The sequence below is a fragment of the Neopelma chrysocephalum genome, unplaced genomic scaffold (assembly GCF_003984885.1).
Source record: "Neopelma chrysocephalum unplaced genomic scaffold, ASM398488v2 Primary Assembly neopelma1_347, whole genome shotgun sequence".
NCBI classification, from domain to species: domain Eukaryota; kingdom Metazoa; phylum Chordata; class Aves; order Passeriformes; family Pipridae; genus Neopelma; species Neopelma chrysocephalum.
In genome coordinates this window covers 2,594,708-2,613,111 of record NW_020898011.1, presented here as the reverse complement: position 1 = coordinate 2,613,111, position 18,404 = coordinate 2,594,708, and the positions used below count along the sequence as shown (strand labels likewise).

Genomic DNA, 18,404 nt, shown 5'->3' with positions numbered 1-18,404 from the left:
AAAACATAAATGGAAGAAGAACCTTTTTTATTAAAATCATATCAAAGTATTACATGGTGAGTAACAAATGTCAAGAAGCAAATTCTTCAGCTCTTTGCTGCTATACCACATTGTTATCCTTCCAAAATCATTAAATCTTTTCCTGTTTGACAGTGCCATGTTACAAAGAGTCTCAGAGTACTGGACAAATAGTTTTATTTCAATTACTAATGGAAACTAGCTAACTATTTTCAGAGATCTAAATTTTAAAAGTGGACTCTAAGCTGTATTTAAACTGACAGCACGGCTTTGTATTTTCTTTCTCAATTTACCTTCGCCATCCTCTGTCTATGAGATCCTGGTAATCTTGAACTGTCATCGAATGTGCCCACATACCTGAAATAAATAACACAGCAACACTTGACTGACCACAGCTGGGCTTTAAAATGCAAGTTCTGCGAAACCGGCTGGAGCAGCTCTGCTATTGAGACAGGCTGGGAGAGCTGGGGCTGGGAGAGAAGGTACCAGGGAGACCTGAGAACCCCTTCCAGTGCCTAAAAGGGCTCCAGGAGAGCTGGAGAGGGACTGGGGACAAGGGCCTGGAGGGACAGGACAAGGGGGAATGGCTTCCCAGTGCCAGAGGGTAGGGTTAGATGGGATATTGGGAAGGAATTCTTCCCTGTGAGCGTGGGGAGGCCCTGGCACAGGTTGCCCAGAGAAGCTGTGGCTGCTCCATCCCTGGAAGTGTCCAAGGGCAGGTTGGACAGAGCTTGGAGCAACCTGGGACAGTGGGAGGTGTCCCTGCCCATGGCAAGGGGCGGGACCAAGTGACCTTTAAGATCCCTTCCAATTCAAACCATCCTGTGATTCTGTGATTACTGCACATCTGAGTATACACAGATGTCTTTCAAGGATTTGGCACATTCGTTAATATAATGATTACTGACTTCAACAGCCACATTACGTGTAAAAACCCCAAACCCAACACAAATCTCGGGATGCAAGCAACTATATTTCTCCGACTGTACAAGCCCAAAGTTCATCTCTCTACCTCCTTCCTTTTCCCGAAACAACCCAGGAAAACAACATGAAATTGCTACTTAATTCTGTTAAGACCAGCTAGAAGCACTGGGCCATAAGAGCAGCTCGGAGCTGCGGGCGGGGCGGGCAGAGGTGCCGCCGAGCCACCGCCTTCCCTCGGCCCCGCGCCCGCCGCCGCCCCTTCCCCGCCAGCAGCACCCGGCCGGCCCGCCCGCGGCTCCCCGCGCCCGCCCGCACCGTGCGACAGGTTGCCGGTGTCGCTCCTGCAGTATCCGCAGCGGTAGCCATCCTCCCCGCCGAAGAACTCCACGATGCTCGGGGAGCCGCCGCCCGCCGCCATCCCCGCGGTGCCCGCCCGCCTTAGGGCAGCGCCCCGGGCCGCCCGGAAACGCCGCCCGCCGCCATTTTGGCTGTGGGCAGCGCGCGGGCGGCGCGCGCAGGAAGCGGCGGCGCCGCCATGTTTCCCCCGGGCAGCGGCGGCGGGTTCCCCTCAGCGCTGAGGGCACCGGGGACACCCCCCAAACCCCGGGCCCGGCCCGCCCGCCGCGCCCCGGCCCCGCTCACCCGCCGACACCTTGCCCCGCTCCGAGCCGCAGTAGCCGCAGGCGCGCCCCTCCTTCCAGCCCTTGTACTCCACCACGGCGGCGGGCATGGCGCCGGCGGCCCCGCAGCGCCCCCGCCCGGGCCGTGCCCACGCCTCCCCCTCAGGGCCGGGTTTGCAACAGAACAGCGCGCTCGGCTCGGCTTCGATGCTCAAACCGTTTTTCCCTCGTGGCCTGACCGGTTTCTCACCCCACAAACACCCTCTTAACAATTTGCCAGATCCCTCTGTACCCGGCTGCTCCAGCGTGATAAAAGGATGGAAGAAATAATCAGATCACCATTCGCTGTAAGCCTCAATTTAGACAATATAACTCTGTCAGGTTTTGTGTTTTCTAAAATTTTAATTTTAGAAAATTAATTTTAATTTTAACTAATTAAAATTCTAAAATTCAAACTATAGTTTGAAGTGCAAATCTAGGGACTCAAAAAGAACGTCAAACTTTGCACACCAATCTACTTTTCACTTTTCTACAACTCCAGAGACAGAGCATTTTCCTGAATGGGAGCTAGATTTATTCATTTTTAACAAAATAATATCATGGCCCCATAGAGCTGGCCTGCCTAAGTTACCAGCCAAACACAGGTGGAGTTTGGAAAAACAGAAAGGGGAATTGCTATCTGTAATTGGGACCAAATTTCCAAACTCAAACCTTTATTTCCGGAACAGCAAGAACGCTATCAACTTCTCCTGCAACACCCAAAATCAGGTGGATAGAAAGATTATCCCACCAGGGATGGATAACCATGTAAATTCTACTTGCTGCTGCTGCTGCTGGGGAAAGACAAGGGAGGAAGGAAGGGGGGCAGTGTTTCCCTGTTATAAAAGCTGGTGAGTGTCAGTAAACTTTATATAAAGAAGTAAACTGAGCCAGAATAAATAGGGAGTATATAGTAATAACCCTATGACAAGTCTAAACTTCTTCTCAGGTTGCCCAGGGAAGCTGTGGCTGCTCCATCCCTGGAAGTGTCCAAGGCCAGGTTGGACAGGGCGTGGAGCAACCTGGGCTAGTGGAAGGTGTCCCTGCCCATGGCAGGGGGTGGAACAAGATGAGCTTTAAGGTCCCTTCCCACCCAAAACATTCCATGATTCTGAACAAAGCAGCTTATGTAGTGTTGAGATGTTCCAATACGAATAAATTTAATTGTACAATATATACACATAAAACAGTTCTTGAGGAAAACATTCTGAAGTATAAGGCACCTAGGGGAAGAGAAAAAGAAAAAGACAGTAAGACTATGCAATAAAATTTGGAACTTAAAAAACAACTGTGACAGTAAAAGAATTCAGTCCTATCACTGAAAGAATTTTAGGGAAGTAGGAACAGAAGACAGTCTGGTTCCCTCTAAGTCCTTCTTCAGACTACTTGTATTAACAAGATCAGCTGTCACTAAGTTAAAAAAACAAACAGAAAAACTAAGCTATGATTCTTCCCAACATTGCATTCCGAGTATGAAGTTCCAAAAATTAACTCAAGTCTATCACTGAACTGACCAAGAAATGTTAATTACTGCATACAAGACTAGATTACATTTTGTTCCATGAAGAGAGCAAGAACACAGCAATGTTCCAGATATTACAGTCACCCTGCTTACAGTTCTACATTTGTAAGTCCCATATAGTTTCCCTGCAGTTCTTCCAGGTGCATAAGGAACTCATGCACTGGATCCTTACTGAGTTTGATTTATTAAAAGAACTTACTTGGAAAATTATTCTGTCTCCATTTCCTCTTCAGTGCTCTGAAAAGGAGGGCTAATCATGGCTTCTGTTATTTCAAATACTTCTATGATCTCCTGGTTAGAGATGACAGCAGTCAGTCAATCACAAGAGCTGAACTATTTTAATTTAATTACCACCAGGCAAATAATGAAATTTCTCACACTAAAGCACCATTTCAAATTATTATGTTTCTCCTGGATATTCCAAGTGAGGGACAAAGGAGAAGAGCTGTATGGGCTCAAAACTACTTTTTGTCTTCTAAGGTTTACTACAAACAGCAAACTAGTGAGGAGAACTTCCCCTTCAGAAGTTAAGTATATGGAAGGGAAGAAACAGACTCTGTATTTACACAGGCCTCATATAAAATAGTAAAGGCAAGTCAGTGCAGAGCTTAAAAGCACATAAACTGACCAGGCCTCAGGGATCAAAGATGGAATTGCTATCCCAGTTCTCAATTTTCTTGCAGTTAAAAACACCCATTAGATTTGTGATTGTTCTGGCACCCGTAAGGTCAAATGCAGTGATGATGTACATGGGAACACCTCTCCTCCTGAGAGCATCAACAGCCCAGCTCTCAGATGCATTCCTACATTTAAGGAAAAAAAGAACTAATCCAAAGTATCAAATGGTCTCTATGGTACCTTCCATTCTTCCTGGGTCAGAGACATGACAACTTGTTTCCGTGCTCCAGGTCCCCGGTTTTCCTCCCCTACCTTCCTGTATTTTGTAGACTCTGATCAAAACACAGTAGGTTCAGTATTTACACTTGCAAAGTCAGTGTCCACCAGGAACACAAAAGCTCCACAAAAATCAAATCAATTCTGCATCTTCCCCCCACTTACTCTCTCTCAACAGCCTCTACCATACACTGCTGAAGAGATTTCCTTCATCTCACCTCTTCAATATTTAGGAACTAATGTTTTGCAGAGTCCCACAAAGACGTAAGTATTTCATTCCTTATGAAATCCCACCAAAGTCTTAACCCCATTGATATCCTGTGGGAATGAAAGCCAAAGACCTCGTGTAGCATGGAATTTCCTTTCCAAATGTTTTGAAGCTGCAGCAGTTCCCAACTCAAGCGAGACAACGGAGACTTGCACACAAAAAATACTTCAGCAAAAATGTAACTTGAAAAGAAAGGTAATAATCTTTGATTTATTTTAATAGAATTAATTTGTATAAATCAGCATAATGGTCTTTTTTCATATATGGATATTGGAAAACACTCAATCCTTTCAACTCCTCATAAATCTCTTCATACCTTCAATTACATTCATTGTCCCCAGCTAAAAATAAACCTGAAACTTTGTGAACGTGTAACATGTAATGTTGTAGCAAAAAACAATTAGGCTCTTTTAAAAGCCAGATTTTACCTATTATTGGCAATTTATCATCATCCAGCCTTATTTCTGCAAGACCATCCTAGAAGACAGTGGGATTTAAAGTTTCAGAAGTTAGAGGTATCCAGTTAGGATAATGCACTGAGATTTCATGTTTTTACTTAATACATAATCATAAACAGGTACATATATTGATAAAGAATCTTCATTGGCATAACAAATAGGAAAAAAGTATTTAAATATACCACTTATTAATGAAGAAGGCAGCCCATACAGAACAGTGGCTAACTTGGATTATAAAAGTTTTGCTTTATTAAAATCATTATTATTCATTAAATACACTTGAAGGTAACCCTTCATAATCAAATCACATCACTATTCATTATAAACCTGAATTTAGTCAGAATATCTTTGTCAGTTTTTGTCTTTTAATTTTATTTATTAGACAAACTAAATATAGTTTGAAGTGCATATAAACCCCTGCACTAACATACTCTTCTACAACCTCAATAACTCTTCTATACTCTGTGACTACTTTCTTATATCTAAAATGTAAGCCAGAATCTTTTCTGAAAAGCATATTGACAGCAAAATTTCACTATTGTTTTGTTGGTAAATCGATTGCAGCAGAAAGATCTAAGAAAAAAATTAGTCTGTCAACTCTATTTTCTTTTTTATTTGATTACCAAAATATCACGGGCTGTTTGTAGAAAATAAATTAGTATTCCTCATATTTGAAACCTAATTTTTCAATCTTGAAGACATAAAAACAATAAATCAGGATGTCTAGATAATTCCAATATCTAAAGTGAGATTTCAAGAACATATCATGCCTTACCCTTATGAGGAAGGACACATGAAACATGTTTTCCACGGTGCGTGCAAAGGAGTTTGGATCAATCACAAAATCAAAGAAGGAAATTGGTGTTTCAGCTGGAGATACAAAAATGGCTTTGTTAAAACAGAGTTAAAAAGATGTAAAACAAACTTAAAGAGAGACAGTACTCCTTTCAAAACCTAACAGAATGTTTGTCAGTTTAGTTACAATGCTGAATTCTCAATTTTTGCTGCCTGCAAAAAGAAACAAATCTTCCATAGAGTTCATTATTTTCTTCCATCTTTTCCCCCTTTTCCCATCTTTTCTTGGTTGCCTTCTAAAAAATGGCAGGCTCTAATCAGGGGGAGAGGATTCACATGTACTTTGCAGTCAAACAGCCCCTGATGAGTGTTCATAAAAAATCCATAGTTGGTATATGTGCTTCTACAGGAAGATTTCTACTTGCAAACTTCACCTCATTTTGGCTCTGCAGTTTAACCACTCCTAACTGTAAAAACCAGCAAATATTCATTTTCACCAATTCATGCTTAATTTCCTCATACTTACGATCATTTTCAAAGAGAGTGTTCAGTATTCCCAAGATCCTCTCTACTTCTTTTTCTGTAGTTTCGTCATGAGACTCCTCCATTTGATTTAACTGGGAAAAAGAAACACAGATTCACCTCAAATAACCACTAGTGTATTACAGGAATATGCAAAGGGCCTTTTATCAACACAGAACATAAAAGCTGAATTTTTCTCCCAACACACTTATGCAAACATGAGACAGCTTGCTAAGAGCTTTAGGGTTTAGGTCCCATCTTAAAATATCAAACTGAAAGGCCACAGCTTGTATGTTTTGAGCCCACTAAGGGCTACACTTACTCTTCAATAGCTCTGTGGAATTGGGTTACACAGTGGTACAGTCTGTGAGGTTAATACAGATCATTTATAAGCAACTCAAAAGCCCTCCAGCTCCTCTTCTTCCCAGTACAAAGTGCGACAGAATCCTTTCTATCACTATTTCAATTACTATTAAGTATTTTAGAAAATAATAATCAAGCTTTTGCCTCTATGTCCTGGCATTATCACAGTCTGAGCTTCCCTAAAACACCATGGTTTATGTTTTCAAGGTTTCAGAGGTTAAGTCTCTAAGTATTCCCAGACTTCTGCCTTTCTACCAGTGTATGACAGAAAGGACAGGGAAACAGAAGGCAGAAAAAACAGTGTTTAAGTGAGATAATTAACTGCTGTTAATCACATTTCAGGGCAAATGCCACACCCTGTCAGACACTTCTTACAGAAAAACGGAAACCACGCCAACGTAAAGAAGCTTCTTTTTTGTTTCCTTTTAAAGCAACAGGCATAAGAGCAAGTAAGCTCATTTGAACTTGAAAAATCAGTGTGTAAATCATATTTCTGAACACGAAATTAGTCTGTAAATCCTATTTCCCTCCACTCAGTGAAACATTGCAGTCCACACAAAACAAATCAAGAGGCCTAATAATGAAGTCTGAGTCCTTTAGTACTGTAGAAGCCCAGAAAGGGTTGATGTGCATGTTTCAAACACAGCTGGATGGCTATGGAGCCAAACAAGGATTGCTGGTAGCAACAACCAAGGATTGTGCTAATAACACACTGTGAGAAAGAACAGGATGGGGCTGGAAAAAGAACGACATGGAGGGAGGGCAGCACTTTTCTGTGACAAACATCCTTGTTTTGGCTCCTGGAGTTAAAGCACAACCCAGTACAGCACAAGCATCTATGAATCTTGGCTGATCCCTTCCCCTTAAGGGTGGGATGTCACAAGTACTACACAGTTTGGAATTACAAAACCCAAACCAACATGAACAGAAAGCTTTAGAAGTCGCTAGTAATAACTATGCCAGAACAAATGGTTAATAAAGATAACACTTTACAAACCTGAGCAGGCATCATCTGTTTTGCTTCTCCTTTTGAAGCCCTTTTCTGCCTCTCAATCCGTTGCTTTGCTACAGGAGGATCAGACTTGAAAGATCCCAACCTAACAGAGATACAAAGAACACATACATGGAAATCTGGTTTACACTGCATGCTTAGAAATCTATACACTGAGCAGTGGATCTCCTGAGAAAAGTGTAAAGTAATGACTGATACCTAAAGATAAAGCTTCATCACATTCAGAGATTTCTGGAAAGAACCATCCCCAAAAGTTGCTCCCAATATATTGGCAGCCTCATACCAGAACATGTAGAAAATTTGATGCAATTATTCCAACTTTCTTTTTGGACTGAAGACTTCCAATCTACTTTCTTAAAGCTAGTTAAGAAATGAAACAGAATATATGGTTCATATCCTCCAATATCTCCACTTGAATTTATAACAAACTTTCCTGCCTGATATTGTAGGATCAAATTATTATATTCAGCAACTTTCTTACAATTACAGTGGTAATTATAGGGGGGTGGAACAAGTGTAAAAGCACAGACAACTGAATAATATTCTGTCAGCTCTACTCATTTAATTTAATATTGCTGGTCATTTAATTGAACCAGGCTCTGCTATTGTAGGCTGACTTTTGAAGAGATTTAAATTGGAGTGTTGGCTATAAGCCAGGTGATTAAGGGTCAGCTAAAACAGGCTCCTACTAAATGTGTTGCCTATGCCTAAGGAGAGGTGAGGCTGATTCTACATAAGGCCACTGGCCAGAACTCAGGTTATTTATTCTAAAGGCAGAGTCAGAAAGCAAGACTCTAAGAGACAACCCATTAACACAGACGTACAAGAACAACTGTCAGTCTTTTCATATTAATACAATCATCAGGTAAAAGATACAGACCTCCCTGGACTGACATTCTGTAACTGTCTGAGAAAGAAAAAAGAAAAAAAAACAACCAAAAAGGCTCCTGTGTTCATGATTCTGGCTGCAGCTTGTACAGGCAGAGAATGACGAGGGAAGGGTCAGCTTTCCAGAGGAAAGAGGATCACTTCTGATGGCATTTCAAGAATACCTTGCTAGTGATATTGTTCTGTAGCCAACCCAAAACCAAAGCAAGAAATATTATTAAATATTTTGGAGATGAGGAGTTCACTGTACCAGAAGAAGAAAGATCACACAGAAGTCCTTGTCAACACTGCTGTGACCTCAGATTAAACTCTGTTCAAGCCCAGGGCATTAAAGATAAGACTCCATTAAGGGCATTACCTTGTGCTGCAGGATAAAGTATTTCCTTAAAGGAACTTACATATAGTGAAAAGTAGGTGCTCTTCTGAAGTACTTCAGTGCTTCTTCTCCCACTTTCTGCCAGGCATCACGAGGTAAAAAACCACCAGGTTCACTATAATTTTCTTCTACTTCTATGCGATTTATACCCATGAGGGTCAGCTGCAAACGAAAAAAAGCTGCAGTGAAAATTCACTTAAACCAGGAGATACATTCATGGTGAAACGTTGTATTGTGGTGTTTGCCTGATAGATTAATATTTAATATCACTGCATAAGGACTTTCCCGAAGATACTGTGAAAACAGATAACTTCTGTTAAGCTGAGAAAAAAAAGAGCCACAAGTAAATAAAACTGCTTAGATTCCAACAAATTGTCAATGACGTATGAAGTAGCAGAGCATTACTTAAATTGCACCAGAGAGCTCAGATATCTCACAATTTCTGACCACCACATATTCCCAGGAATACCATAGAACAACTTATTTGGCCTATTCCTGCATCCACCAATCCACGCTAATCCAAGAAAAACTTCAACAAAACAACTGAACTTGATGGGGTTTTATACTGTAGAGCTCTAGACCTGACTAAAGACTCAGATTCCTTATTAATCTGCTGTAACATAAGGGAAAATTTTCAAGGAGGAAAAAACCCAACAGCCTCCTTAAAAGCTATTCTGAACCAACTCTTCCACCCAGCCACAGTACAAAAAGACAAACATGTCACATCTAAAAGTATTCAAGTCATCCAAAGTCCTGCCAGTGACACAGGGCCTTAAGGGCTCTATCCCAAAACACAGAAAGTGGTAGACAGGATAAAGAAACTACTTAGCTACTGAGAAACTACAAAAGAGTGACTTAAAAAAAGGTGCAAAGACTTCAAGAGCACGAACTGACTGAACTGTGATATAGCAGCAGCAGTGCAATAATTTTTTGGGGGGGTCTGCATTTTAAGTTGGATTTTTCCCTATTGGAAATGCTTAATATGTAGTTTAAAACAATTAACAACACTAACCAGATACAGCAAGTTAATCAAAGAAATCCATAGGAAGAGCATTCAATTCCATCAGAGCTGCCATGTACAATCTGAGGATTTTTCTTTGTGATTCTGTAACAAACAGGGCAAACCTCCTGTTTGGCAAATTCCGAGGCTGGAACTTACCAAGTCTTCCGCAAATGTTGCTGCATCAAATGATGTCATCTCAGAGTGTAACTCATTGGCCTTCTCCTTCCCTAGATTGGATGCTAAGACAAGAAACTGGGCATCCAGCGCAGCCTCTCGTGCACGGCAAACTGTCACAGGAAAAATTTTATGCTAACAATGTGAAATTGTCTAAGATATAATAATAAATTCAGCATAGGGTCTATCCTGGCATTAGAGCTTTGTAAATCATTTTATTACAATGACCTCTAACACACTTACTTAATCCTTATAATAATATTTGCATTAAAAAAAAAGGAGAGAGAATAGGAGAGAGTGACAATGACAAAGAATAAACACCTTTTTATCAACATGTTTTCCACTTCTCCAAGTGAAATGAACCCCTCTACACTGGTATCTTTTATGTGTACTACTTCTATACATTGTCAAAATAAAGCAAGGAGTATTTCTAAGTGCAAATAAACAGGAATATTTATTTTCTCATATCAACTTAAACAATCTTCAACTAAACATATCTATTTTAAATTATATAGAACTTCTGATAAAGTACTTGGACCTCAGCTCTCTTGTTTATAAGGCATCATCATCTCACACTTGGCCAAACACCTTGAATAAAGAGCACAGAATTTGTTTTACCTTTCTCAAACAGCTTATTGGCTTCTTCCAAAGCTTCTGTCAGTCTGTTGCTTTTTGAACTCAGCATCTCCTCACGATTTTCTGGGGGAGAAAAGACACGTATGAAATCCTAAATTATTTAAACACAGAAGAATTGAGGAATACTGTGCTTGTTTGACCCTGACTGGAGGCCAGGTGCCCACCAAAGCTCTGTCACTGTCCTCCTCAGCTGGACAGGGGAAAGAAAACAGAACAAAAGGCTCATGGGTCGACATAAGGGCAGAGAGAGATCCCTCAGCAGCTACTGTAATGGGCAAAACAGGCTCAACTTGGGGAAATTAGTGGAATTTACTACCAATAATATCAGAGCAGGATAATGAGAAGTAAAACAGATCTTAAGAACACCTTCCTCCCCACCCCTCCCCTCCTTCCTGGGCTTCACTTTATTCCAGATTCTCTTCCTCCTCCCCTCCAGGGGTACAGGTGGGAAATGGAGGTTACAGTCAGTTCATCACATGTTGTTTCTGCCACTGGTTCATCCTTAGAGAGAGGAGCCCTTCTACCCCTACTCCAGCATGGGGTCACTCCCACGGGAGACAGTGCTCCACCAACTTCTCCAGCGTGAGTCCATCCCATGGGAACAGCTCTTCACAAACTGCCTCAGCAATTTGTGGGTCCCTTTCCACAGGGTGCAGTCCTTCAGGAACAGGCTCTGTCCCTGCACAGACTCCTCTCTCCATGGGTCCACGGGTCCCTGCCACGACCCTGCTCCAGTGCAGGACCCCGCCCGTGTTGCAGGCGGGTCTCTGCTCCCCCGTGGTCCTCCCTGGGCTGCAGGGGCACAGCTGCCTCACCATGGGCTGCACCTCGGGCTGCAGGGGAACCTCAGCTCCAGCACCTGGAGCGCCTCCTGCCCCTCCTTCTGCACCGCCCTGGGGGTCTGCACAGATGCTTCTCTCACTGGTTCTCGCTGCTCTCTGCTCTGGTCACAATTACTTTTGCACAGTTACTTTTTTTCCTTCTTAAATATGTTACCACAGAAGTGTTACTGCGGTCACTGATGGGCTCAGCCTTGGCCAGTGGCGGGTCCCTCTTGGCTCTGCAGACACGGGGGAAGTTTCTGGCAGCTTCTCAAATCCGCAGCCCCCCTGCTACCAAACCCTGGCCACACAAACCCAATACAAATACATACTCACGACCTAATCAAAACTGGCTGCTTCGTTCCCTGTCATACACACGAAAATACAGAATATATAGCACATTAATTCCAGGATGATACAGGCTCCATCTTTATTAATGCTTATGCATTAACTAAGACTGAAGCAGCAATTTTCCATTTACTTCAGTGGCATAAGATTTTTATGGTTGAATTTATGTTAGCAGGGATGGCTGCCCCATCCCTGGAAGTGTCCAAGGCCAGGTTGGACGGGGCTCGGAGCAACCTGGAATAGTGGAAGGTGTCCCTGCCCATGGCAGGGGGTGAAAGAATATGAGCTTTAAGGTCCCTTCCAACCACTCCATGATGCTGTCATTCCATACAAGTGCCTCCCGGGAGTCGAATGTCGACCTGAGCACAAACCCAAAGTATCACCCGCCCAAGGAACCCGGAGTTCCCCACAACCGCAGGACCCTCCCGGCCGCCAGCCCCGGCTCCCGCCCCGCCGCCCGCCTTACGGTGCACGCTGGAGATGAGCTCCCGGTACTGCCTGCGGATCGACCTGTTGTGCTCGTTGTCGGCCCCGTTGCCGATCTCCAGCCGCTCGACACACTCGCTCGCCTCCTCCTCCTCCGTGTCCTCGGCGGGGGACGGCGAGCGCGGCAGGCCCGGCGGCCCGTCCCGGGAGGTGGAGGGCAGCGGGAGGCGGCCCCGGCCCGGGGAGGAATCGCCGCCGCCCTGCGCCATGTCGCGGCCGCGGGGCCGCGGGGCCGTGCCCGAGCTGCCCGGGCCGCTCCCGGGGCGGCCCCGCCTCACGGGCATGGCCGGGCCTGCGTACCTCGGCCCGCGGGGTCCGCCCGGGGGGTCAGTGCCTCCCGCCGTGGCCGCCGCGGAGCCGCCGAGCTCCGAGCGCGATCTCCCGCCTGTGCTGCGCGGTGCGCTCCGAGCAGGCCGGGCCGGGCCGGGCCGCTCCCACTCGCTCCCCGGGCGGCTGCGGGGCTCTCACCGCCGCTCGAACCGACGGAACGGCCCGGGAACCGCCGCTCGCACCGAGCTGCAGCGGAACAGCCCCAGCACGATCCCCGGCACGGGCGGGAGCTCCGGCACGGAAGGGAACTCCCCCGGGCCGGGCGGGGCCGCCCCGCAGCGGGCGCGGTGCTGGGGCCGCCGCCGCCTCCGGAGGGCGCTGCGGGCGCGGGAGAGCCGCGGAGAGGGAGGGCGGGACAGCCCTTGTGCGAGCGACAGAGGAGGGAAAAGGGGAGGGAAAGGGCCGCCGAGCGCCTGTAATACATACATATATATATATATATGTATATATATATATATAATGGCTAGGCTTCGCGAAAGAAGATTTGGGAAGGCCTTTACCCACGTTTGTTGCAGGTGCGTTGGTGGCTAAAAAGGCCAATACGAGGTAGACATGTCCGGTTACAATATGTATATATTGAAAGAGACGAGATAGACATGTCCGGTTGCAATATATATATATATATATATATGTCCATAGAAATGCCTGCGTTAGTCCTTGAGCAGGGATCTGGGCCTCTGGAAAATGAAATAAATGATGGAGTCATGGGATGGTTTGGGTGGGAAGGGACCCTAAAGACCATCTAGTTATAATCATAGAATCGTCAACGTCATCCAGTCGAACCAAACACCCAGCACTTCCAGTTCTGCTTGTCCAGATGATGGGATTTTTGCTGTCCTGGCTATTATTATGTGTCTATGTCAGTTGTTATTGTCAACAGTGAGAACAGTAAGTGAAGAAAATGGCCTACATTCAGTTCATTGTAAGATTTTCAACTTGTCTTTACCCACCAAGATTGTTTTTATGTCTGATGTTCACTCAGTTTTCATCCATGCATATACATACGACCTTATTCTCATTGAAATGAGAAGACTCACAAAGAGGAATCTTGAAATAAATGTTTCAGATTTATTAGCAGAGATCAGTGCGTGCAGATTTCACCATTCCCTCCTTTGCTCCTCTCAGAGTGCAGAAATGAATGTAGAGTTTCTGGCATTTAGCAGAGGATCTCCAACTGAATTCAAATTCCTCACGTTGTATACGGATGCTGTATTTCAGCAAACAAAAGCCAGTCTCCATTGTCACCAAATACAGAGCAATAGTGTGTCTTTTTAGGGTGCTGAGGAGTGAATTACCAGTGGGGTTCGCAGTGCATCTCAGCTTGGGAGTTGTCCAGCATGCTGATGCTGTCATCCAGAGCCCTTAAAATAGTGAATCTACCACTATTCAATTTAGTATCAAATCTAACCATTTGTCCAGTTCTGGAAATCAATCTCCTGGTATGAAATCCCTAGGAGATATTCCTAGGCATTGATGAAAAAAGACATGTCTTTAAATGACACAGTTTAGTCACTGCCCAGGAGTATTGCTTATGATTTTAAAGCATAAACGTTTTGCATTTCCCTGGAATACATTAAAAGAAATGCTACTATTCAGGATGAAGAGATAAAACAAGAAATTTACTGTCTAACACTGGACTTGTTGCCCAGTGATGGCTGTTCCTGACATAAAGTTAATCCCAGTGATCCAAAATGGGGCCTGGACTAATTGAAAACATCAGAAACAAAACATCTGAGGTACTTGGCATTCAACTGCCAGCTCTGCAAGCAAACACACATGGGGGGAAATACTTTTAATGAGTGTAGCTAAATTAAAAAATTTGTTTTAGCAATGTGAGGTTTAAGTTTTTGTACTTGGTTCTTGCAGAAACTTTCATTTTTGTACTTACAGATAATCCTGTGGGAGGTAAAAATCAGATATTCTCTCAGCAGTGTGGATTAGGTTACAGCCCATCACATCACAGTAGACATTGTACCAGTCTAAGAAGGTATTTTCAGAGGAACATGAAAAAATAATTATTAATAGAATTATGAAAAAAGCTGGGACCCAATTTGGTGGGGTGTCAAGGAGAAAAACCCGGGCAGGATCAAACCCTGATTGGCACCAGAGACTCTTTCTTTTCAAGGACCTGGAAGGTTTTATTAAGTGAAAAACTGACACCAGGTTGCTACAACAACATATGGAAGTCATGCTGCTGGACACTGAAATGCTGAAAACCTTCTACTTTTCCCCTACAATCAAACAGCAATTTAGAAAAATAAAATAAAATAAAATGAAATAAAATAAAATAAAATAAATCTTTGCAAGAAGGAGCAGGAAATATATACATAAATCAGTGATGCCTCAAAGTGGAGAATAACCAGACAGCTGCAGCCTTGGTGGCCCATCCAGTACATTTTGAATGAAGGAACAAAGCAAATGCAGAACAATGTCAGATTTTTGCAAAAGCAAAGAGCCAATTAGTGCTCTAAAGAGTTGTGCCCATATTTTGCATAACTGCATGGCAATTTTTTGGACATTGAAATTTTAATATGCTAATAATTTCTGTATTCACAGACAATTCATAAATTCACTTTTCTTCGTGGCAATCTCTAGAAATTATCACCTGTTAGACATTGCCAACACCATGCAAACAACTGACTTGAACTAAGCACTTTTGTGTCAGGTTTAATCCTATCACAGCGATCATTTTTTTATATCTTGTGCTGATGTGGATATATTTTTATTACACGTGTTTCAAGGCCTGTAACTCACAACCTATTATGAAAGAAATATTTTTTCCTCTCTGAAATAGTGTATTACAAGGGAGGATTTTCCAAAAGTACCATGGAGCTGAAAACATGCTCTACTTAAAAGAAAATTCTGTGATTGGTGTGGGTTTCCTGTTCCAGTGACATGTTCTTCAGGGGTTTATAGTCGAGATGAGTCTATCCTGAAGTGGCGTGGGTTTTTTCCTGAAAGTTACACATGTAACACTGTAACTTCAACCACTACATCCAAACAAGTGGGCTGGAAGTTCCATCTTATCCATGTGGGAAGAGACAAGCTGCATTCCCTCTTTTCTGGCCACGTGGGCAAGAGAAAACTGAACACAGGCAAAAGGATGAAGAATGGAATGGAGGCCGGAGATTTTCCTTCTCTCCCTCCTGCCAGGTAACCTACGAGCATTCCTAGACTTGGAATGTTTATTCTGAACTCCAGCAAAGCATTCCTCATGAAATATGTGGAGCAGTGCTGACTTGCAGTGCCTTTCTTAAGGCAGCTGTCAATTTTAGCCATGCTCTGTTTATATTATAATATATTGTCATGTGATAAACTGATTCATTTTCCCAACCTTTGCTTACTAAGTCAGGTGAGAGAGACAGCCTCATACTTGGTAGTCATAGTCAGGCAGTGAAAAAATTCCACTTACATTGGTATAACATGGAACTTGTCTCGCTGCCTTAAGCAAACCATATACCAACAACAACAACAACAACAGTGACAACATGCTGCACCCAGTGTACAGGACCTGCCTCGTGTTCTTCCCATCCAGCAACTGAGAATTCCTGTGAGGAACTGATGTGTCACAGCCCCACAGCTCCCTGGGTCAGATTCCTTACACCTCATAGCTACCCAGCATAGTGTTCTCAAACATCAGCCAATTCACATTAATAGAACACTTTCATGTGATCCAGGGAGAAAGGGGATCCACACACCAGCCAGGAGTGAAGGAGTGCAGAAGGTTATATAAATCAGGGACAGAGTGGTGCATTTTCATTTTCAATCGAGAGGAAAATTGGGTAAGTGATTTTCCATTAGTTCTTTAAATTTAAAAATGTCTAGACTCAAAACTGTTTACTAATTGTTTTAGACATTACAGAAAGGCAAAGGGAGTGTCTTTCAAAATAAAAGAATTTTTCCCTGTCCCATTAAAAAACAGTGTCTCCTTTGAGGTTCTACAGTTTTATGATCTCTTGTATAACTTGTTTTACAATCCACATACCCTATATAGTATGTCTGCAGGATGATGTCTAGTTAGTCAGTATCTTTCTGAGACCAAGAGACTGATTGTTAAATGTGCATGTCCTAAAATAGCCATTTTAAAAGCATGTTACAACATTACAGACTGTAATAACTATTTGCAAATGCCGGAGTTTTTAAATGTGGCTCTCTTCCACTGTTGTTCTTTTTTTCTCAGAAATAGTTCTAAGGGTTGATTTCAGAAGGGATTGCTTGTTGTTTTTTAAGTTGCCATGTAACAACAAGAATGTGCTTTTCCCATGCAGAATTTCAGAGATAAAATGAGCTGGCTGGTCACTATGCAGATGTTCAACAATGTTCTCAAGTGAGAACTGGCTGCAGTGTTTCATCCTTTCATGCACAGTAAGGTTTGCTTCAGGCTGTAAAACACAACACTGAACAGTTCTAGGTACAATATGGCCTCAGGTGACCCAAAACTCTTATAGGTCTTCAGGTAGTTCAAGTCACTTTTAGTCCTACCCACTAGGAGAACTAATTAGATCAAAATAATTCTTCACTAGTTTGAGATTAGCAAGGGTTTGGTTATGTTATTTTTTTTAACATTGATGACATGATATTGTCAACATGTAAGTCCATGGCCACTTCAGTTATTTCTGGATTTTATTACTGAGCAGGGTTTATATCACCACAGTGATTTGGAAACTGTTTTGCAAGTAACTGCCTTTAAAAAAAATCTTCAGGAAGAAAATAACAATCTTATTGACAGGATGACAGTGGCAGGCATATTCATATCTATTATAAAGCTCATATTTCCTACAAAATCCAATCTTATCCAAAAAACAGAGTACTTATAGCTTGAACTTTTCCCTCATGGTCCAGCTATTCAGGATCAAGCTGCTCATTACCTAGAAGGAGACGTTTTTCCCTTTACACAGGCCAAGAGATGGGTTAGAAACCTCCTACATGTGTCAGACTTAAAAAAAATTCCATCCCTGTATGTCAAACCTTTTACATTATAGATTGAAAGATTCATTAAGTAGGTGTTAATATATAGAATCCATAAATCTTATTTTAAAAGGATTTTGGAAAGGGAAAAAAGGGATGGCAGTTGACCAGAAAAGTCAGATGGGCCTATGGATGGAAGATCTAATCCTCATTGGCTTAGTTTTAAGTAACCTGCCATCTGCATTTACAGCTGCATCTGCATTACATCCATTCATTTTTCCACCCTTAAGACAGAGCCCTGTGGCAATGGCAGGCTTGGATATCCAGGCCTAAGGAGATCAGCAGTCACTTTGCACATGCTCCAGAATCACCTCGTTAGTATTTCTCATCGAGCATTTTGACAATCCCAGGGCAAGCCGTGGGAAGCAACCTGGCCTGGGGAAAAGCCACTTTCAGCAGATCTAAGTTATGTCACAGCTTGGTTGTTTAATCAGCAAAGCAAGTTATCAGTGACTGAATGTGCTTGGATTGTCACAGGGGCGCTGCTTTGTGGGGCTGATTAGGAAAGGACACCCGTCCAAATAAAATAAATGACCCCAGTTCCAATGTTGTACTTCAGACTCACAGCTGTGCCTGCAGAACGTTTCCCCCTTATCCAAAAAAAATTAATTTGCACTGTAAATTGCTTACTAGTTGTTTTGTGGGGCTTGATGCAAACCAAGCAGGATGGAAATAGAAGCAACAGTTTGGAGAGCTTCCAGAGCAGGCAGCAGAGGGAATGACACCTCTGGGCAGGTTCAGGTTGTGAAATCTGCAGGCTGGGGAAGGGTCCCTGTCTTCATTGGCAGCTTCCATTCAGCTGCGTGGAAGAACTGAAGAATATTGAGTATATTCCCTTCTTACCACTTGAAGCTTTCTTTAAAATTCCCTTGTGGTAGCGTTAGAGAATGATTTTATGGCAGTATTTGGGAATGACTGTCCTGTAACACCACGCAGCCT

The 18,404-nt window shown here is 43.1% G+C and overlaps 2 protein-coding genes across 7 annotated transcripts in view; both read right to left on the bottom strand.

The window, feature by feature from the left end:
• ATE1 (arginyltransferase 1) overlaps positions 1-1,765 on the bottom strand; it is a 74,773-nt gene extending 73,008 nt beyond the window's left edge. For 2 of the 5 annotated variants that reach the window (XM_027705595.1, XM_027705597.1), the window contains exons 1-2: positions 1,585-1,765; positions 312-375 (exon numbers count right to left, since the gene is read on the bottom strand). In XM_027705595.1, the coding sequence (XP_027561396.1) occupies positions 312-375; positions 1,585-1,672 (152 nt within the window). In that variant the 5' untranslated portion in view covers positions 1,673-1,765. Of the gene's footprint in view, positions 1-311; positions 376-1,092; positions 1,112-1,257; positions 1,392-1,584 lie in introns of those variants that run through there. The other 3 variants (XM_027705593.1, XM_027705592.1, XM_027705596.1) reach the window with 3 other exon arrangements.
• Positions 1,766-2,736: 971 nt separating this feature from the next.
• NSMCE4A (NSE4 homolog A, SMC5-SMC6 complex component) lies at positions 2,737-12,642 on the bottom strand. Of its 2 annotated transcripts, none has more exons than XM_027705598.1 (11): positions 12,148-12,642; positions 10,495-10,575; positions 9,859-9,989; positions 8,722-8,861; positions 7,421-7,520; positions 6,065-6,155; positions 5,519-5,613; positions 4,714-4,762; positions 3,982-4,073; positions 3,323-3,414; positions 2,737-2,824 (listed from the first exon to the last, which is right to left on the bottom strand). In XM_027705598.1, the coding sequence occupies exons 1-10, from the start codon at positions 12,449-12,451 to the stop codon at positions 3,331-3,333; spliced, it is 1,167 nt and encodes a 388-aa protein (XP_027561399.1). In that variant the 5' UTR covers positions 12,452-12,642; the 3' UTR covers positions 2,737-2,824; positions 3,323-3,330. The 2 variants fall into 2 exon arrangements, with proteins under 2 accessions (XP_027561399.1, XP_027561400.1); XM_027705599.1 differs by lacking the exon at positions 2,737-2,824 and adding an exon at positions 2,831-3,011.
• Positions 12,643-18,404: the final 5,762 nt, after the last annotated feature.

Bases quoted from the DNA above. Each gene is read 5' to 3' on its own strand.
- NSMCE4A (XM_027705598.1), bottom strand. From the start codon at position 12,451: ATGCCCGTGAGGCGGGGCCGCCCCGGGAGCGGCCCGGGCAGCTCGGGC. The intron at 10,576-12,147 runs GTAAGGCGGGCG...TTTCTCCCCCAG, and splicing joins GCTCATCTCCAGCGTGCACC to AAAATCGTGAGGAGATGCTG. The intron at 6,156-7,420 runs GTTTGTAAAGTG...TCTTTTTCCCAG, and splicing joins AACAGATGATGCCTGCTCAG to TTAAATCAAATGGAGGAGTC.